Below are 22,413 nucleotides of genomic sequence, written 5' to 3'. Positions count from 1 at the left end.
ACAGTTGTACTTAAATGTCAGTTTAAATAATTTCAAATAAACTAGTGAAGGCTAAGAAAGTAATTGAAAATGGTAAAGTAAAAAAAAAAAAAAAAGTGTTTTTGAATGATCTTATCTTTATTCCTGTGATGCAAAGCTGAATTTTCAGCATCATTACTCCAGTCTCAAGTCACACGATCCTTCAGAAAATAATTATTTCTTATTTATATTCCTTATATTGAAAACTGTTCTGCTGCTTAATATTTTTTGGAAACTGGGATACATTTTTTGATGAATATACAATTTAAATGAACACAACTTGATGTGTCCCTGCTGAATTCTTTTCTAAAAAAAAATAAAAAATAATCATACTTTACCAAAATTTTTAACAGTAGTGTACAACTTCCCATACCGTTTTCTTTTGTTGTGATGATGGGGGTAAAAACTTGGATTTCATTTGTCAACCATCCATTTTTTTCTCTGTTGTGTGCAAGTATGTGCCCCAGTGTTCTGTGAGAATAAGACAACTGACAAACACAGGAATATGTTTAGTCATTTTAGTGTGAAATAAACAGCTGCCCTCAAAAGTGGGCGTTGTACAATAATCCGAAGCTTTCTTGGAAAAATGACCAAAATAAAAATAGAAGTGACATGTTAAGATGCTATTTATAATGAACAAAATCAAATTAGACTTCACAAACCAGCAAAAGACAAAACAATTCAAATTAAGCAATTCTGGATCACGGTGACAGAACAACCCTTATCAAATCAGAAAACAAAATAGTGTTTGATTATCTGCCATTAACCCTGCTGGACCTTTTCAATCAAACTCCTGATCGTTACGAACTTGGCTACGGGAAAATCCCCAACACAAAAATTGGCAAAGGTACTCAACATTGGTAGTTAAAGAGACATGAAAATCATGATTAGCTAAAGGAATAAAAACAGATAAGCGGAGAATAATTGTAAAGTACCAAGTGGAAACAAAGCCATACTTGTACATGGACTGACAGCAAATGAGTGCATCCTCCCTGATGACCTGCAGTGTATTCAAATAAAAGAACTTGAGAACTCCTTACAAAACGTTCATTATCGAACTCCTATGAGGACAATCACTCTCTGTGATTAAAGGCGTCAGACTCACGGCAATAACGAAGGAGAGGGAATTCAAAACCTACATATTGACCACCGTGAGCGTCGCCTGCATCATCACATGGTTAGGCAGTGATTTGACCGCAAAAGGTAAAAGGCTCCCAATAGGCTGTTACTGAAGCTGGCCGCAGTATTTGGACACAGCACTGCTAGATTGATGCCAGATACTCAAGAGCTGCTTGTTTGGTCCTCAAACACATAGTACAGATGCTGCAAACCAGACGACATAAATCAAGAGTTTTCTCTCCATTTTATCAAAGAGTGCGAATTCAATTTGGCAAACTACAAACCGATTAATTTCATACAAATGATTCTTGATGCTGATTACAGTCCAGTTCTTTAAAAAAAAATAAAAAATAAAAAAAAGTAAAGCCGAAGGGAGTTTTTTTTCCCTTAGAAAAGCAGTTGTGGACACCACAAATCCAAGTTATTATAAATATCATTTTGCTCAAAAAAGACTTCATTCGCAACAAACTCATATTGAAAGATCTGATCAACTCCAAGAGGTTTGAGAATTACGATACATAAAATGCTTTTAATTACATGATTGTTTCATATTTTTTCCCCTTTGTTGGGCCTGGGTTTACCTACACAGAATAAAACTACATAAAATAAATCAAATGCATTTTTATGAGGACATGTAAAGACACTATTGGACACCTTCATGACTCCCAAGAGCACACTGGCAGGCTTCTCTCTGAAGTTCATGTTTTACATCTTCCTCCTCGTATGGAGAACTTTCACCACGAATATCACTTACGACCTATAATTAAAATGAAGCAACAGCTCACCCACAAATGGAAAGTCTGCCATTACTTACTCCCCCGCTCCACAACAACTAGTTCAGACTGAAGACGCTACATTCCCAGTCTTCTGAAGCTTTGTGTGAGGAGGAACAGTTATGGGGCTGATGAGATGACTTTCACTGAATAAAAGCTTACTTTTTGAGTCTGATTCTCACACGATTTAGAATACAGCATCTGAGTCACATTGACTATTCTGATGGGAGTTTTTGTCCATTCTGGAGCTTGACAGACGTGGAAAGAAATCAATTTTCCCTCAAAGAACCCACAGAAGTTTGGAATGGAGGGGGAATAGATAATGGGAGGATTTTCACTTTTGGCTAAGCTGCTCCTTTAACATCAGCCACCCGTTTGTCACCACCACTGCATTCTTTACACAACATGATTATTCCCATTCCAACAAGTACACACTGAAACAGACGCTTGACACCCATGAAGAACTCGAGATTTGTACACGACAGCTTATAATACAATATAAGGCATTTCAGTGTTGTATGTGAAAACAAGAAATAATGCTTCCCTCATAAAAACACGAACAAAACCCCCAATAATTCTATATTTGTAAAATATATATATATATATATGTGTGTATATATGCATTTACGTAAATATACATATTTACGTAAAGGAGGGTAAATATGTAAAGGTATAAAAGCAAGGTATATGCGTGAGCGTGGAATCGATGTAGTCAAAATGAAGTCTCAGGTTGGGGGAGAAGAGGATGTGATGTTGTACAGGAACCTTGGCAGTCCGACAGAATTTTCAGCTGCATCCCAGAGCAGCGTTTCGTCCTCTTCACGCGTGGTCGCTACAGCCATCCCGCCGTCACTCGGCCGCGTCCCCGGCAGACACAGAGACTAACTGCAGAGGAATCTCGGCTGTGCTCAGCTGGTCCTGTGAGCTAGACGTGTTGACGGTAGCGCTGACGGTGGCCAGGCCCTGCATGGTGCCGGGCTGGATGTTGGTGAGGATGAGTGTGGTGCCGCCCGTCGTGATGATGCTGTCCGAGGACACGGCTCCGCCCAGGCTGGCCACCATGGCTCCGCCCCCTCCCTTCTTGTTCTGATGCGTCTTTATGTGCTTGGCCAGGTGATCGCTGCGCATGAATCTCTTCGAACACTCTGAACACACAAACTTCTTCTCTCCTGTTAATGGTAAAATAAGCATTGAAAAAGAAATGAGAAAAAGAACAGATAGAAGCTGTTATAATAACTAGTGAGATCTCGACATGTAGCCAGCTCCAAAAGCTCAAAGATACTCATTTTAGGAAACTTATATGTGACCCTGGACCACAAAACCAGTCATAAGGGTAAATTTTTCAAAATTGAGATTTTTACATTATCTGAAAGCTGAATAAATAAGCTTTCCATTGGTGTATGGTTTGTTAGGACAGGAGGACAATATTTGGCCGAGATACAACTATTTGAAAATCTGGAATCTGAGGGTGCAAGAAAAATCTAAATATTGAGAAAATCACCTTTAAAATTGTCCAAATGTAGTTCTTGGCAATGCATAATGTGATGTAAAGCTGAATTTTCAGCATCATTACTCCAGTCTTCAGTGTCACACGATCCTTCAGAAATTATTCTAATATGCTGATTTGTTGCTCAAAAAACGTTTCTTATTGTGATTAATGTTAAAAACATTTGTGCTGCCTTATATTTTTGTGGAAACAATGATACATTTTTTTTCAGGATTTTTTGTTGAATGGAAAGTTTAAATATCAACATTTATTTGAAATGTATTTATTTATTTTTTTGGTAACAATAAAACAAGTCTTTACAGTAATTTTTGATCAATTTAATACAAGCTTGCTGAATAACAATATTAATTTTTCAAATATATTAAACATTTTGAATTGTAGTGTACATCTGTTGACAGAACTCAGTTACTGCTCAAAAATGCATTGCTACACACAGCATTTAAGGGCTGGGTATCGAGTTTGATACTTTTTAGGCACCGACCGAATTGCCTTGATACCACAGAGTATCGAAAAACTTCTCGTCGTTCGGTACCAAATTTCGATACCTAAGGGGTTAATCTCATCAGCGTCAGTGAGCCAATAAGCCTGCAGAACTAGCCGGTGTGTTCGACTAGAAGAGGTGCGGCGCATATCGAGTGTTTGTTTGACATCGGCGAGAGCGATTCAAAAGCGCACAGAGAAGTCTGCTCTCTCAGCACTGCAATACACCGATCGGTCTGCACAGTCTGTTCAAGTCGAACACACGCGAGGCACGACCGAAAGCGCGTGTTATGTGATTATTCATGCAAACTGTAGCATCATGCTACATAAGACAATAAATAAGATTTATATTCCACTTTTACTCAAAACTCACTTTAAACCACCATCAAGTGTTTATAATAACTTCCGACTGCAGTCTAATGTGTGTTTTGGCCATGTAATGTAGCTGAAATTAAAGATGTTATTACCTCTGACTCCAAGTCAGAGCAGCGATCATGGAAGAGAGAACAAGCAGACCGCGCTGGAAGCTGTTAATGCTCATCAGTAAATCAGTGGAAAATAAATAGATATCATGATTCTGTCTGAGCTATGCGTTTTAAAACGAACACTAATTAGTGTAAATGTAGCCTAACAGATGTATAAACATTTTTCTAGATTTGTAACAGCACCACTCGCTGCGTGTGTGTGTGTGTGTGTGTGTGTGTGTGTGTGTGTGTGTGTGTGTGTGTGTGTGAGAGAGAGAGAGAGTGAGAGAAAGAGTACCAGTGTGTGTTCTCCTGTGTCGCTGTAATTCATCACTGCGCGTGAACCTCTTCCCACAAAACATCCAGGTGCAGACAAAGGGTCTCTCTCCCGAGTGCCAGCGCAGGTGAGCTCTCAAGTGAGATGTCTTCCCGTAAACCTTCCCGCAGCCGGCTATATGGCACACGTGCTGTTTCTTCTTGCCCATGTTAGATCCCCTACAGCATATCATTAGAAATGTACAGTCAGAATGGAAATATATTACACACATCCAGTGATGAAGACATGTAGTCAAACACACACCGTGGGGTGTCTGTATTACATATTAATATAAACACAGAAATTGTACCGTGTCTCAAAACAAAGTGAGGAAATGTGCTAAAGGAAATGTGCTTTCGGCAGTTTGCGCTCACCTCCCGCCTCCCTCTTTGCAGTTGGGGCAGGTGCATGCGACCCTGCGCAGACGTTTGCCCTCCTGGTTCAATCCCTCCATCTCCTCCTCCACTAAACGAACACGAAGGTGAGAGAGGTCATTGGCATTCAGCGTAGAGCTACTGTCCAGAGGCCACTCCTCCGAATCAGGCTCCTCCTTAATCTGAATATCTATAGAGTATAGTATGATCAGCGTTACACTAACAGCACTGCATCATTAGTGCTAAAGACATCTTCCCTCTGCAATGTCACTCTAAATTTTCTTCTTGACTGCTTCATCTTGTTTACTTTAGAAGGTCTCATTTTTAGGGCCCTATGATTTCCATGATGAGGAAAACGTGGATGGAATCCAGTCATAAAAATGGATTTTACGGCATAACTTGGAATTGCACAGAATTTGGCAAAATTTGGGTGAATAAATGACGTTTGTGGGGTTTATGGTCCACATGAACTTCATCCCTAAAGCTGCTCTGATTTTACACAATTTTAATTTAATCAGTAAATCTCTGTTGTGCAACACTTTGTTTCCCGTAAAAAGAAAGGGACTGTTCTAATTTAATTTGATTACAGTTTAGAAGATTATTGCTGAAGTTGTATGCACCGAATCTAAAATGAACAACACAGAATTTATATAAATAAATACATTCCATAGGGCAGTATTATAGTTACAATTTTAAGAAATTATTCAATTAAGTTGTATGAATTCAATTGATTAGAGATTTTTTTGATTATTTAAATTTTAATAAACTATTAAAACAGACTCTACACAAATTAAAATGGATAACACAGAAAAAGAAAAAAACTTCATAGGGCCCTACATCTAACTAGTATGTTTTTTTTTTTCCATTTGGAAAAGGTTTACTACAGACATCCAGACACAGACAGTCTTCCTGAAACACCAGCTGCAGTACCTCCAGTGCTGTCTGTGTCCTCGGACTGCTGGAACTGAATGCCTGTCTGGCCCACAGCGTTCACCGTCACCGACTGCAGGTTAGGCATCTGTCCCTGACCCAGAGACAGCGTTTGCACCGGGGCAAGAGTAATCTGCTGAGCTGGAGCCGTCTGGAGCTGAAGATTCTGGAGGTTCTGAACTCCTTGAACCTGAGCGGACAGATAGGGGCAGGAGAACACAAACTATTAAAATATAATTCAACTATTTTTGCTAACATTTTTAAACCACAGCAGGCTTGTGTTATTTTAAAGAGTTTGTCAGCACTTCTGTGTTCAGTCACACTGTTAAAATTTGTTCACATGACAAATTATGTTTAAATAAAACATATATGACGATTCAAGTTGGCTCAGATGTTAAATGAATCGCGATTCAGTTTGTGGTGGGGGTTTATATGAATGTGTCTCTGAGGGAAACTGACTGTCTTCAGCAAAGTTTAGATACAGGTATAGGTATTTTCTTTTCATCTTGTCTCTGTATAATTCATATTAAAGCATAAGAACAGCTGCTTTGTTTACAGCGGTAACCAAAGAAACGATGTATCACTGCTGTTCCATAAGCGCCACCTGCTGTCAGAGAGTGAATTTTGCATTTTCATTCAGAGCGTCTGCTGTTTTAGTTTCAGACCATGCTGTTTTTGCTTCAAATTCTGAAATTATACAATCTAATTTAAATCATGCTGCATCTTTGTTTGGATTGTGATTAAAATGCAGTGGTTGCCTCTCATTTTAAATCGAAAGAGCACAGGCAAGAGAGATTTTTTTAATTTTTGAATTATTTACTTGATTTGGGATTTGTTTTAAAATTTCAATTTACAATTGACTGTATCGTGAAATCAGTATCGTGAATCGTATCGCATCGTGAGTTGAGTGGATCTTTACATCCCTAGCATTTAAAGCAGCAGATGACAAAACTGCAGCACACACTTATAATAAACAGAACGATATCGTCTGTTGGTGCGGATGCTAATATATTTATCGTTCTTGGTGCGGACAGGCCTCAAGTCACAGTGTGCCATTTTTGAGTAAAAAGCTATAAAAGGTATCACCGAAAAAAATCACAAAGTAACCAATCAAGTTGTGAATTTTTACCTAATTTCAAAATCAGTAACATCAAACACGATCAAGACTGATCCGTTTTTGTGATGATTCATTAATTTGTGACTCTAATGGTGGTCACTTGTCAAACTATGTTTGTTGTCGTTTTCATGGCCGCTTTAAAAATGTGTTTTACTAGTGCAGCGTGTGGAGATAATTACAAATTTAAAAAAAAAAAGGTTCTTAATTCTCAAACCTAAAACAGAATCTTGTCACAAATGATTTATAACTACGTACCTGGAAGGTCTGCCACTGTATCTGTCCTGACGGACTGACGGTTTGGGCCTGGATGAGGAATGTTCCTGGGTTGATGAGCTGGACGTTTTGCAGAGACTGCTGGGCCTGAGCAGACACCTGACCGTCAGCGGTCTGCAAGGGCAACTGCTGTAACTGGATCACTTGCTGTCCTCCAGACACCTGCACCGCGCACTGACTGAGGTAGCCCGAGTCGTCTCCCTGCTCTCCCGCCGCAGACTGCATCAACACGCCCGTGCCGTCTATTGTGCTGGTTGGCTGCTGCGAGGACGAGGAGGATGCTGAAGATGTGGTAGGCACAAACATGTCTGCGGCTGCATTAGAGCTGAGTGTCTGTTGCTGTTCCCCTGCTTTCTCCGAGCCTTCAGAATTCTCCATGCTCTGATTGGTCATGATGAGCTGTCCGTCAGCCGTGACGCCGGTGGCGATTGGCTGAGCTCCCGAGAGCCCGAGAGAGTCCAGATCCACGCTGTTTATGGGCACAAAGGTAATGTTACCAGGCAAACCCAGAGGCACGTTAGTGACCACCTGACCCTGACTGCTGAAGACAGAACTTCCCAGAGACACCTGTGGGATATGGTGCACTTGGCCAGAATGGGTCATGAGGTTCTGACTGTTGCTGAGAAGGTCGGTGGATGCCGTCCCCGTGACGCTGATGGTATGGGTGCCGTCTGGGAGGATCTGGATCTGCCCTGCGGCGTCCTGCGCCATTGAGGCCCCCTCGACGGAGGCAGAGTAACCCATCTGCCCTTCGGCCGTCTGCACCTGAGGGATGACTTGGTAATGGATGTTAGGCACTGCGCCGCTGGACGTGTCGGTCCCTGACGTGAGTAAGATGGGCTGGTTCTGGAGACCCTGGAGGCTCTGGAGAGGAAGAACATACTGTCCATTGGACGTGACGATACCCGTGCCGGGGAGATGCAGGACACCCGAATCGTCCTTTACCGCCTCCCACCTTTCAGACGACTCTGTTAACTGCACTGAGAGGTCTGCGTTCTAGGGAGGAAATACATTCACAAAAGAAAAACATATTCAAAGTGATGGCACAACAGTGCACGTACACGGCAAGATTAAAAAACAATGAACAGGTCCTCATCTCTTGCTGTTACTATGGTGACTGATGCAAAGCATGGACCCTGATGCAAAACATGTATAAACCCATCCTGCGTATAAAAAGAATGATTTGAAATTGGTCAGAAATACTACAAGTTAACATGTGACCTTCAAAACAATGCAGTTTTCCACTAAATATATATATATATAGACACACACACAATGAAATGGGGAAAATGAGTAAATGACTAAATGGAGTAAAATTTGTGAATCTGGATTTTTTTTGTGGACATTTTTAACTTACTGGATTAAGTCTCTTATTAGTGGCAGGGAGAACATTCAGCTTTACTATAGTTGTATTTCTGTACTAGCTTAAACATTTTCAGCCAATTTTGGAAATTTGCAGTGCTGCACTTTTTCCACTTCACTTGTATTGTACTGCCTCATGATTAACTGTTGTGTTTGTATTCTAGCTTTTATTTTTGTGCAAACCATGCAACATTTTTTTCAGCATTCTTTAATAATTAGAAAGTCTACAAGCATTTATTTTGACTTTTTTTTGTAACAATGTACAAAATCTTTACGGTCACGTTTTTTTTTTTAATGCATCTTTGGTGAGTAAATGTATTAATTACTTTAAAACTAAAATCTTACAGATCCTAAAACCTTTTAAACGTATATATCATATGTTCCATGTGCAGCCTCTGAATGACTGACTCGCTAAAAAGCTTGTACATCTACAAAATTAAACATGCCATGGTCCATTTTTCGACTTTTCCCAGGTCTGTACCTACCTGTACCATTGGTTCTTGTTAAACATAAGCTGTACTGTGAACTAGACCAGTGCTTCTCGAGAGCAGGGGTGCCGTGTAAACAATCCTTTTTTAATATTTTTAAATTGCTAAAATGTTCAAAAAAGCAGCTATTATATAATATCCATTTCTGATGTTGCCAATAATTAGAGATGCACTGAAATTCCGGCTTCTGGAAATGAGTTCACCGCTCAGGACTCACTTTCACGTGGCGTGACGCTCTGTGTGTTATCCGCTCTATGCGTGTGCGCTCCGCTCAGTCGCTCCACTCGTATACCGTTCATGCTCATCGGAAACAGCAAAGTCCACTCAAACGTTGAGCCGACGGGAAACATGGATGTAGTACAGTACAGTTTCTGTCTGCAACAGCCCTACTGTGTTGTAACATGGTGTGGTATATGAGCAACTCTGGTAACGCTGCCCTCTCATTCATTGATCTGCTAACCGTTGTGCTCACGTGTTCTGATAATAATAGCTTTCTAGGACTAAACATTATTTGGATAATTGGTAAAAAAAAAAAAAAAAAAAAAAGTTAAATATCTTAACCCAACTGTTAGACCTACCTGAAAAACTAAAAAGCAATTTATTTAATTCGAAGGCCTGTCGTTATTTTTTATTTGTGCTATCACTATTAATTTCTTTATTTGTGCTTATTTTATGTATAAACGCCTACATTAAGATCTCTCATATAAATTGGTCTCTTCATTAGAAATTAGTCTACTGGTTGCCACCACTGATGGACCAAAACTTTTTAATAATATTAAAAATATCTGTATGACATTATATTCTGCAGTTCTTCCCTGCTGTGCCGAATATCTACACTTTTCAAATTATCACATCGAAGTTAGAAATTCTAATATTGTGACAAAATTAATTTTGTAGGGTGCCACAAGTTTGTTAAAATTTCCAAAGGGTGCCGCGACTAAAGAGAGGTTGGGAAACACTGAGCTAGACTATAATGTATACAGAATAAACCAGATCACAGCTCCCACCCTTAAGTTTGGGGTGTAAACACTCACCCGTTCACAGTACACACAGGCTCACACTCGAGCCACAGTGCGGTCTAATAAAGGTGGCCCGGTAGCGGCGGACTTACCCCTCCAGCAGCAGCAGCAGCAGCAGCAGCAGCAGCATGATTGGAGTGCGCCCCGTGCTCTGCTCCGGGGGCGGGCGAACCGAGGCCCGTGCAGGTGGCGGCGAGCAGGGCGAGCGGCGAGGGCTGTCCGTCCTGGCGATGGGCGGGTTTAACACATGAAAGGGGTGGCCACACAGGAAGCACCAGTGTTTTAACAGAACAAAGTGAAAACTTCACCAAAGCACACGCATTCGAATAAGAGAGGAGAGGATGTGATGCGGTTTACCTGCTCCGCGCCGCCGCCGTCCTGAGCGCCGCTGCTGTCCGCCAACAACACACACACAACACACACACACACACACACACACACACACAACAGCCGTTAGAGCCCGTCCACTGCACAGGCGGCTTCATCGGCTATAGCCGAGGCGGTTTGCTGTTTTATGGATGATTTGAGCTCTGTATGTAGCCTGTGAAAATAAATCTGCATTGTTAATCATTTTGATCTTTTATTCAACAAAAAAAAAATCACAAAAACCTAAACTTTCATTGAAGTAAAACAATTCTCATTATGAAATAAATGTTATTCTCAGATACATGTTGGCCACACTTATTGACACCCCTTTTTTCAATACTGTTTTGAAACCTCCTAACAGCTCTGATTTCCTCCTATAATGCCTGATGAGTTTGGAGAACACCTGACAAGAGACCAGAGACCATTTTTCTACACAGAATCTCCTCAGATCTTTCAGATTCAAAGGTCCATGTTTATGCACTGCAATCCTAAGCTCACCCCACTCGTTTTCTATAGGGTCAGGGAACTGGGACGACCATGGCATGCCATTTTGTGATTGTTGTCCTGATAGAAGATCCAACCACTGGCCATTATAAGACTGGCTAGAATCCATGATGCCATGTATCTGAACAAGATGTCCAGGACCTCCGGCAGAAAAATAGGCCCACAACATTAAAGATACAGCAGTATATTAAATTGTACACATGGGGTACTTTTTGCACCAAACCCATCTTGACTGTTTGCTGCCAAAAAGCTCATTTTTAAGTTTCATCTGACCTTAGAACCCAGTCTCATTTGAAGTTCTAGTAGTGTTGGCAAATGAATATGCTGGAGTATGTTTTTGGAGGAGAGCATTTTCTTTTCTTTAATAATTTTAACTATTTTCTGCAATTCTCCAGTTGTGATCCTTGGAGAGTCTTTGGCCACTCAAACTATCCTCCTCGCCTTGCTTTAAGACAATATAGACACACAGGCAGATTTGTACATTTTCTGTTGATTGAAAATTCTTAAAATGCTTAATTATTGCCCTGATGGTGGAAATGGGAATTCTCAATGCTTTAGGTATTTTCTAAAACAGCCACGTTTTATTTTGTGAAGCTCAACAATCTTTTGCTGCACATCAGAACTGTATTCTGGATCCTCTGCAGTGAATGGGTGCCGTCAGAATGAGAGTCCAAACAGCTGATAAAAACATCACAATAATCCACAAGTAATCCACACCACTCCAGTCCATCAGTTAATGTCTTGTGAAGTGAAAAGTTCGTAATAAATATATCCATCTTTAATGCATTTTAATTACAGTCCATAATTGGGACCCTGGACCACAAAACCGAGTGTGTCTTAAGTGTAAAGTTTTCAAAATTGAGATTGCTACAAAAGCTGAATAAATAAGCTTTCCATTGATGTATGGTTTGTTAGGACAACATTTGGCCGAGATACAACTATTTGAAAATCTGGAATCTGAGGGTGCAAAAAAAATCAAAATACTGAGAAAATCGCCTTTAAAGTTGTCCAGATTAAGCTCTTAGCAATGCATATTACTAATCAAAAATTAAGTTTTGATATATTTGCAGTAGGGAATTTACAAAATATCTTCATGGAACATGATCTTTACTTAATATCCTAAATATTTTTGACATAAAAGAAAAATCGATCATTTTGACCCATGCAATGTATTTTTGGCTATTGCTACAAATATACCCCAGCGACTTATGACTGCTTTTGTGCTCCAGGGTCACAATTCATAATAATACGAGCTGCTTTGGACTGATTTTCTAATAAACAGTGCTTAATCTGTGCATATTTCTCTCCTGATTCAGACAAGACAACTTTTTCACTATAGAGAAAGTAATATTATGAATATAGAATTTATTTTGGGCAGAAGCAACAGTTTGAAGTTTACCTGAATGATGAATTTATTTATTACAAACATACATCTTTTCACTTCACAAGACATTAACTGACGGACTGGAATCGTATGGATTACTTGTGGATTATTGTGATGGTGAGGCTGAGTAAATAGCAGATTTTCATTTTTGGGCTAAGTATTCCATTAAATTTAGTACAGCTTTGGTAGCACATCTTGATATATACTATTATTGTTTTTTGAATTCTGAGATGAATCCATAATCCATAAAGTTCTTAAGTGACGGCATTTATTGAGTTGACCAGTGAAATTAGATTTCCCTAGTTTGTGGAAAAATCATGCTAGTATTGTTCATACTTAACGATAGGAATAAAGAGAACATGAAAGTTTGTGTTCTACTACTCTTGTTAGCATCACCATCTCACAAAAAAAGGATAATACCATTTCTAATTTTCCCTAAGTTAGACAACCGATGTACCTATGCCTCCCTGATTCATGGTACGTCAAGGGAGTTCAGCAGCACAGAATGAGGAAATTAACTTAGGAAATTAGACTGTCTGGGGGGCAAATTCGGCAGATTGTTTTGTTATTCACCAGAGAGCATTAGTGGAAAAAACTGGGTGGAAGTTGATATCACCAAGATCATATAGAAAAAAATCACTTTGTATCGTACTACAGAAGGAGAAAAGAGTCTCTGGAGTTTGTTCGCGGCAGCTGTGTTGCTTTTATAAACGCTAAAAGATTAGCACGATTGTATTGAGATAACAGCCCAGAGACATTCTGCACTCTCAGCTGCGCTCCTGATCTAAGACTCATTTCCACTGTGTCAGCTCCTCCATGAGAGTGACCAGAGAGCAGCGTTTTCCTTCAACCTTCAATTCAAACTTGGCCCATTACAGCCAGACTACAAAAGCACTTTCCTTGCACTCAGGGGCTCGCACCAGTGAGTGGGGGATATTTCCAATCACTCCGCTGTCAATCTGAGTGTCAGGTAAACACAGGCTGGCAGACAGAGCCTTTAGAAAGGCCCACATCTGTGGCTCTCGCTCTCCTAGCTTACCTTGCGCTGGCTTATCCACAATCTAACGCACAAAGACACCCACACTCAAATGGAAAGGCAAAACGCAGCTTTTGTACAATGGCGCGGGTATCTTATCTCATATCTTTAGATTGAAGTACAACACAATAAGTTAATTGCTTTGAGATTTCGTCTGATGTGTGAGAGGATGTGATTTCAGGCAAGTTGACAAATTGGCTTGCAAACCAGGAACACATTCTTGATTGTTGAACAAGCTGAGCTGGAACACAGAACACATAGTTTGTATCAGAGTTATTGATTGATTAGGTCGGAGGAATGACGGGAACTGTGGGAGTTGGTTTGGTTTCGCCTCATGGCAAATCAAGTTACGACTTAACGCTGTACTCAATGTTGTCTGACTTGACCTTGCATACACTCTTAAAAATCATGGTTCTTTTTTTGCATCTTCCATAAAGAACTATAAAGAACTTTTTTTTTTTGGAATGGAAAGTTTCCCTAGATGTTCTTGAAGGTTCTTCATGGAACCAGATGCCAATAAAGAAACTGTAAGAACATTTTTTTTTTTTAGGAACTGTTCATTTAAAGGTTCTTTCCTTCTAAGGCATCGTTGCAAAAACCCTCTTTTTGGAAGCTTTATTTTTAGGAGTACAGTTTAGCTCACACTTTTTGAGGATGAGGACATGTCAAGCAACACATCAGGCTAGCTTCCCTTACCAAAAAGTAGAAAGAACAGGGTATCTGCTTGTAAACAAAAACATTTTATTCTAGCTTTTTTGAAATGAACAACATTTTGCCGAGAAAACCTAAGCTGAAAATAGACTATTAATTGGATTCAGAATGATAATCAAAATGTAGATAGAGTCGATCAACACCCCAAAGCTTGACAGTCATTATTAACTCTTCATTGGTCGACATTTTATTCCATAACGTTACACAGTTTTGATGCTGTTTTATGTCTGATGATCGTGTTAGAATACATGTGGAAGCATCTGTTGTTTCGGTTTCTTCTTCACTTGTGTTTTTTTGGAAATTCTGTACAGAAGATGTGTACTAGCACCCCCTACCGTATAACAGTATAATCGGAGCACAAGTAGGCTATAAATCTATAAGGCTATAAGTATAAGTCAAATGTCATTTTAAGTATATTTCTGAAAAGTACATAAAGCCCATGTCTGAGAAGTACATACAAAGAAGACTGAAAGTATACTTTCCTATTTTTAGTTTAAAAGAAGTATACTAATAGCACACTTGAATAAGCTTCTTTTTCGTAAGGGTTCTTCCAAATGAAAGATGAAAATGCACTGAAATATGTTAACAAAACTTGAATTTGAATGTTTCTTTTGTACGTGCATTAATGCGTTTCAAAACTTCAAAGCTGAGGAATTTAAATCCTGTTATTTATGACCTTTCAGAAATCTGCATGTTTAGTTCGGAGAGAAAAAATCAGTAATTTTCCGGTATTTTGTAAAGCGCAGAGGTGAGACGTGTTCTTCGTCTACTGGGGTGAAAATAGCTGGGCCTGCTTACCGCGTGAATATGAGTTGTTTCAGAAGGCGTCATATTAACATATTGGCGGAGCGGCTTGCTGGGGCCGATCTACAGTGGAAGGGACCGCGTGGAGAGAGTCCGCCCGCCTGGAGGCTCCCGGTGGCCTGGGTAAATGGAACCTCAATGGGGAAGCTTCAAAATGGCACCACAGGAAAGACTGCGGCCAGAATATCAAATGTGTCTCAATGACACATGAGTGAAAGGACCTCCATTCGGACACCACTGAGCTGGAGACAGAGGTTTACTGCGCTAGCAGCTTAGGCTCATGTTTAAAGAAAAATATGTCCATTAGGGGAAAATGTTGCGCTTTTCAAGTCTTTCCTCTAAACGTTTGTCCGTGCAGGAAAGAAAAAAAAGAAGCTCCCATAGGTGCAGTTATGATGAAGGAGGAAGCGTTCATGTGAATTACCCTGCATTCCTTATGCTCTAACTTCTGTACAATATATCAGTGAACTGAGCTGCTGGTTTCCTTTTGGATAAAGTGATGTATACATGCTGGTTTGATTCATCATCATACAGTTGATGAGCTGAATTTGGCAATGTGATTAAAGGAGAAACATGGAAAGTGAAAACTGCTTTAACTTAAGCATGAAATCAACAGCATTCACAGTCAATTTTACAACAGTAATATATCAAGTTAGGGTGGTGGAATTTTATCCTCTATATGAGTCTACATGGTTTGGATGGGAGGAGTTGAATACTAAAATGGCTTTGTGAATTCATTCAGAAAGGAAAAGTGTTTTAATAATGCACATGCTTGAAATGTAATATTTGGAATAATTTGCACCAATGATAAGACTAGGAACACGTATTAAGAAAGCAAAGAGGATCAATTTTGATTTCATGTTGATTCAAAAATGAACCAAAAACAGTTACATAACTTTTCTTAAAAATTCCATTCAATTAAAGGTGCCTTTAGTATTTTCCATAAAAATATTTTAGCTGCATGCGTTTGAAATTCCATTCTGAGTATGTAGTTCTTTTGAATTTTTAAGTTACTATTTCACGACTGCTAAAAAGCTATGTTCTATATAGTATAAATGTGTGTGGTATTAATGCAATCTGGATGGACTAGATCTGTCATGTTATCGTTGTCATGTGACTTACCAGTGCCCGTTGCATCGCTTTACAGCCATTCACAAACCCTCTCCTACGGCCTTAAAGAGTAGTAAATGTGTAAATCACATGAACACTTCAAAATCTTGCCGGAAGTAGTTCCCAACCAGGTTCCTGGAGTTCCTCAACACTGCACTTTTTGCATGTCTCCTTTTTCTGGATGCATCCATTTCAGGTCTAAGAGTCTCTTCTAAACTAATAAGCTGAATCAGGTGTGTTTGATTAAGGAGACATAAAAAATGTGCAGTGTTGGAGGGGCAAAGTAGTTGGTAACCACTGACCCACTATTTCCAGCGAGATTCAGAAATGGCTTGCTAGAGACTAAATGGGACTACAGAGGTTGTCGGTGACATTAAATGTCATCACACTGAACAGGTAAAGCCAACTACTTACTAGTCCACTTTTATAACCTCAGTGTGTTTATAGTTGCACTCTTAAATATTCTATGTTCTTATTCTTAATCAAATTATGTTTTTAAATCAAGACTGAAAGAGTGTTGGGAAGCTTAATGGTGATGTTGAAGTGTGTAGTTAATCTACTTTTATGTTTGTTTGTTTTTCTGCTGATTGTATTCAGGCTTCAAAATTCTGGCTTGAGAAGCTGATCATTGTGATGAACAAAATGTATAAGACTCATAAACTTTTTGTTTATCATAGAGCTTATTTTCTGCAATAATCCAAAAGCCAACAGAAAAATCCTATTGCGTTTTGTAGAAGGAACCAGGGTGTTTTGGCTGGAGTCTTCATCTTACGTGAGTGGAAATCATTTTAAACAATTTTTTTAAAAAGTGCTATTCATTCATTTCAGAGTCAGAGTCAAAGCCTTAGAGTCCTTCTCCCATTACTCTTCTCCTCTCTCTCATACTGTTTGTTCAAATGAAAGCGAAAATGGGTGTTGTTCTTAGGTTTTGCATTTAGAATTGTATTGCATTGTTTGCACTTAGAATTGTCAAGTTTATTTATGTGTTTATTTCTTTCCGTCCCATAATATATAAAGTTGGCGATTTGTTTTTTTTTTCAAATGTTTTGGGGTTAGCGCTGCGCTGGTATGATTTATAGCAGCAGGATTTGGCCTTTCATGGGTGCAGTCCTTTATTCTGTCTGTCTTGCTTGGTGTGGTGCCATTGTGGTTTTTGCCTCTGGGCAGAGTGGCACCAGCTGATGGATGACTGTGACAGCATTTGTAGCACAGACACCAAAAAACCAGCCACTAATCGCTCTTTGATATCTTCTAATCCTTCCCCTTCTTTTCACAAATCCGTTACAATTAAATCAAATGAACGCAGCCCAGAGCGGAGAACACAACTGGAGTCTATCTGATGTGTATTTTATCCACCAAAGTCAATTGAGTTCTCCTCATTGCCTTTACGTTCCAGACATCTTTGCGCAATGACGTGTTGACATGCAAGTGCAGTTTACTATGTCTTCTGAACTACATATGCACTTTTCTAAATAACTTGATTTATTGTTCCAGAAATGTTAGTGTCACTGTATGCAAAACAAAACACTGTAGCCAAGCCACAGAAAACAACTTGTCGTTCTTAGCTCATTTAGGTCTGACAAACAGGCCTCAATAATGGGTTTCAGCTTTGGCTAGCGCAAGCAGAACTCAGCCCTTGGAGTGAGAGAAGAAACCCAACCTCTACTTATCTCCCTGTGAACTTCTTAATGGGAGAAACCTCAGTGGTCGCTGAAAAAAATGCTGCAAAGAAAAGGAAAACGTTCCTGCTCAGCTGACCCATTTTCTCCGGAGCTAACTAGGTTTGGAAATCTAAAATTGTACAGAACTTTAGGCACTGCTGCAAGACCTGAACAAAGATTAAAAAAATAAAAAGCAGTCCGGACCCATCAATCATATACATCAACCATAAAATCCTCTTCCTCTAAGAAAAAATAGGGATTATACAATAAATTGCTGAAATCACAAAGAAATATGTGTGTATGTTTTCACGGGATGAAAATCAGGCACAGAAATCAGTATGCATGGTTTCCCAGTGTTCCCGTGGAGCGAGCCAAAATATCCCTCTCTATGACCTACAATCAAAACATGTAAAGTACTACAATTTAAAATATTCTACACATCTTCTATTCAATCTCGCCCTGAAGTACAGACACAGTAATACAGAAACGGTTTTGTTTTCCCATATCTGAGAGTGCAATTTCAGCTGGGAATACTATACTACACTGAATCAGAAGCTCAGACTTTGTCTCGTAAATATGAGAAAGATGACAATTTATGCAGTCTTTCTGTAGAGTGTGTGTGGAAGACAGTGCTCTGAGCTCAGGGCCGATTGTGTGGGTTTTTTTTCTAGGTTCCTGCAGAGAATGTGATCACACCGTCGAGTCATTACCATTCCATTACACACACGTACTGTAGGGGAGAGTGCATGGGGTAAGATGTGTCGACATATACTCATGTTGTTCTCCAGGTAATTCAAAATGATATAGAGGTAAAGCTCTATTTCATAATGCTTCTTATCAATTGAAATGATAAGAAACCTCTATAAAATGTGCTCAAGTGGCTCAACTTCCTGGGCCATGCAGAGTGAATTAAACAATTTAGTTTTAACAGTAAAAACATATGTTACAGATAAATGCTGAAACAATGTATTATAATATTCCAAAATACTTACTCATACTAAGCATTAGTAGTTTGAACGTACAGGTCCCCAGTTTGAGTCCAGACTGGAGGTCTTTCTGTGTGGAGTTTCCTCCTGGTGCTCCGGTTTCCTTTTTTACTAAATTGTGCGTCTAAATAAAGTGTGAATGTGTGTGTCTGACAGCTGAGATGGGCTGGCCATCCATTCATGGTGTTTTCCAGTCTATGGCTCAAGAAGCTGGGAGAGGCTCTAGTATCTGACCCTTGGAGAAAGGATTCAGTTCAGCAAAAGTAATCATCCTAATTTCTGTACAGTGACAAAAAGGAGAATAAAAATGGAATTCCAAAGAAATATCTAATGTGGTCATATATAGAGTGCTGCGTTGTAACTGATTACATGTAATCTGGATTACTTTTAATTAGAGTAGATTACATTTTAAAATGCTCATCATCAGATTACAGTTACTTTCTATGGATTACATTATTCACACAGTGGTTGTAAATTATTCATAATGTTTTGCTTTTGCCTTCTAAATTTTCTTTTCTAAAAACCCTACTGTGCCATACCATTTAGCTTTGACATGCTTTTGAATTTGAGGGAAAGAAGGACCTCTCAAGCAATTAGACCATGTATGAAACAAATTAAAATGATGCAAGTTACTGAACACTGGTGACGTATTGATGTGAAACACTCTGTCTTCATCATATCCAGTGACCTCCAGGAACTCTTGATTCTGGAAGTCTGGACAATAATATTGAAACCGTGTCTTTGGAGGTGTCATTGTTGTTGTTTTCATGTTTATTCATGTAATGCAGGGATTCGCAAACTTTTTTTCAGCCAAACCCCGTAAAATAACACATTTACTTGAAATTTCTCTGAGGAACTTAATATTTCAAAGAATTTAACAACACATTCAAGTGTTTTAAAATATTTTTTTTACATTTTCATGATTTTGTTAATTATCTTTTTATCAACTCACAAACTCGGCTCAGTTTGGGAATTAGGGATATTTAATGGTAAGTTTTACACCGAGCCGATCCTCCCTATATGCAAAATTTGCAAGCTGCGTAGGGCCTCCGAAACACCAGGGGGCCCCCTTGTTCTCAAAGATTATTTAATTTGCTTCATTTTTGAATTTGGCCAGCAGTTATGAAAACATGAGAACTCTCTTTCATTTGAGTATTCACACTTCCCGAGGAAACAAAATGACTCCCATCAGCTCCTCGTAGGCGCCGGGCCTGTTTGTTCCCTGTCCGGCTGAACTCAAAATAATTGACTTGAAGTGCAAATACGAACGAGTTTATGCATTCTGCTTCTGAACGGCGCACAATTAATTAGAAGAATCAATGTTCCTTTTAAAAACCCAGGAGACCATTTAATCCGAGCTCAATACCGCCAGACTGGCTGGATGGAGGGGGACACAGAAAAAAAATCAATGGCTATTTGTGAATCGTGAGTACGTATTAAAGGCGGCCTCGTCTCACTGCTTCATTTGCACTTGAAAGCAGCCATCTGGAGCAGCAGGCTTGGCTTAAGCAGATATGATTACTAATAATGTGATATAGCCATACACTGGCCTATTCAAACGGCCTATTCCCACTGCTGAAATGAAAAAGCTCTGCTTTCTGCCTTGGGAGAAGTCAGGGACGCACACATGCAGACACAAACACGCACGTCTGCATACATATAAACAGCCTGCGTGCACTGGAGTGGGAGGATAAAGAGACGCACCGAGGGGCCTTCAGCAGTTTAGCATCATAGACAGTCTCTGAACTTCAATGCATGAATGCACGTGTTTACTTAGCTAGACTTTAGTTGGCTAAATCTGACACAACCTCCGTTTGGGGTTCTGGGATTCATAAATATTGCAAATAAGATTTCTTATAGCGGGAAGTTTGGTCTGCTCTGCAGTTAGCTTTACATAAAAATGACAGAAGTCCATCTATTTAGTTTAGATTTTTATTTAGCTTATTTATTTAGTTTAGACAGCTAAGTGTGTGACACCACAGCAAAATCTATAGACAGCACATTGACATGCTATGTATCACCATACATACAAAAACTATATTTAAATATAAATAATAGTAATTTTCTTCAGTATATTTCAACAAATAAAAGTGAGTTGACATGCTTATGTTACATGGTACATGCTTGTAGTCTACTGATTCTGGCAAGGTCCTCTCAAAGTTATGAAGAAATATTCTTACAGTAACATTAATCAAACATTGTTCAAATCTGGTCTTTAATAATGTTCTCAATCTTATTTAGGTTCAAGGTTCTTTATTTGTCACATATTACATACATGTAGTGAAATGTTTTCCCCTATTCCTCGTCCCAGAGTAGCTACAACAACAAGTTAAGGACATACACACATATAATAAAAATATATATTTGGAGAGAGAAGGCAGAGAGAAGAATGGAGTATAAATAATTTTACAAAATATGAAAAAACTATATGTACACAGATCATATTTATTCATCATTTTATGGAGAATTTTTCTGAAACGTTTTAGTTGAATGTTCATGTATCTATTCTAAACGATACTACTTACTACTGGTTTCAGAATGTTCAGAGGATGTTTAAAATGTTCTCAATATTTGCAAAAAAATATCAAATGAAACATTCCCTTAATGTTTTCTCAAACTGCAATTAAGTTGCAATTCACAATTAAAGCTGGCAGTTACAAAAATGGATGTTTTGAACATTTAGAAATAATTTAACGTTTTCATAAATTCACATATTTTTGTTAGCTGGTGGTCCCTTAGACTCGCATTGTAAGTGAATGTCTGTCAACTCTCAAACTGTTAAAGGGGTCATATGACGTTGCTAAAAAGAACATTATTTTGTGTATTTGGTGTAATGAAATGTGTTTATGCGGTTTAAAGTTAAAACAACACATTATTTTCCACATACAGTACATTATTGAGCGACGAGACAAAAACATGAAAACCCATTATAAATGAAGCATTCATTGCATCCAGTGGGGCCATAATTACTGATTATAAAGACTTATACGTTGCGTTGCATTGTGTCGCGTAAAAAAAATTGTGATTGGAGAAATGACAAACAACAAGCACTACTCTACACTGCTCAAAACTCACGTTTGAATCGTTAGTGACCAATTCTTTAAATTTGAAAACGTATTTGCAGTCTGCACGAACAGCTTGTAACACTCTAAAGAGAAAGGAAAACTTGAAATTGCATCATATGACCCCTTTAAAATCACCAAATTGCATCAAAATAATTTCTATATAAAAGTTAAATTATGGTTTATTTATCACATAACATCCTGGATTTACGAGGGATATACTGGATGAATGGAGACAGCTAGAGTATATTTAGAGATTACAATGAGGACAACAAACCGTAGGTGTCAGATCCCTTGGGCTACTGCTAATAAGGGTTAAAGGGCTGTCTCAATTACACACACATACACACAGGGATTACTGCCTAAAACGCTTTAACTCAATCTCCTTCAGGCTACTGATTAATCTGAGCCATCCTGATAAAATACCACTTAACATATCTCAGTGTATACATTGAGTTAATTTTTTCATACTTTAAACTGATTTATAAATGCAAAGTGGATTGTGTTATGACTTTTCCAATTTTACTAACCAGACGTATAATACAGTGT

At 38.9% G+C, this 22,413-nt stretch overlaps 1 protein-coding gene and 1 long non-coding RNA gene across 2 annotated transcripts; one reads left to right on the top strand and one right to left on the bottom strand.

Annotated features, from left to right (window-relative positions):
* Window positions 1–522: 522 nt before the first annotated feature.
* LOC107588232 (transcription factor Sp3-like) lies at window positions 523–10,639 on the bottom strand (the record flags this gene model as incomplete). Its single annotated transcript, XM_016276262.1, has 7 exons — window positions 523–3,079; window positions 4,660–4,856; window positions 5,052–5,241; window positions 5,982–6,171; window positions 7,354–8,367; window positions 10,333–10,464; window positions 10,598–10,639. Coding segments are annotated over 7 exons (2,085 nt in total), but the record flags the coding sequence as incomplete, so codon positions are not given.
* A 5,817-nt stretch (window positions 10,640–16,456) lies between these two features.
* Window positions 16,457–19,096, top strand: LOC107588268 (uncharacterized). The gene is made up of 4 exons (XR_001609559.1): window positions 16,457–16,551; window positions 16,833–16,927; window positions 18,488–18,567; window positions 18,959–19,096. It is a non-coding gene; the product is annotated as an uncharacterized lncRNA (long non-coding RNA).
* Window positions 19,097–22,413: the final 3,317 nt, after the last annotated feature.

The sequence above is a fragment of the Sinocyclocheilus grahami genome, unplaced genomic scaffold, assembly GCF_001515645.1.
Source record: "Sinocyclocheilus grahami isolate Dianchi unplaced genomic scaffold, SAMN03320097.WGS_v1.1 scaffold100.1, whole genome shotgun sequence".
In the NCBI taxonomy this organism is placed as follows: Eukaryota; Metazoa; Chordata; class Actinopteri; order Cypriniformes; family Cyprinidae; genus Sinocyclocheilus; species Sinocyclocheilus grahami.
Note: the sequence above shows the minus strand (reverse complement) of the source record. Positions and strands in the feature narration are given on the sequence as shown.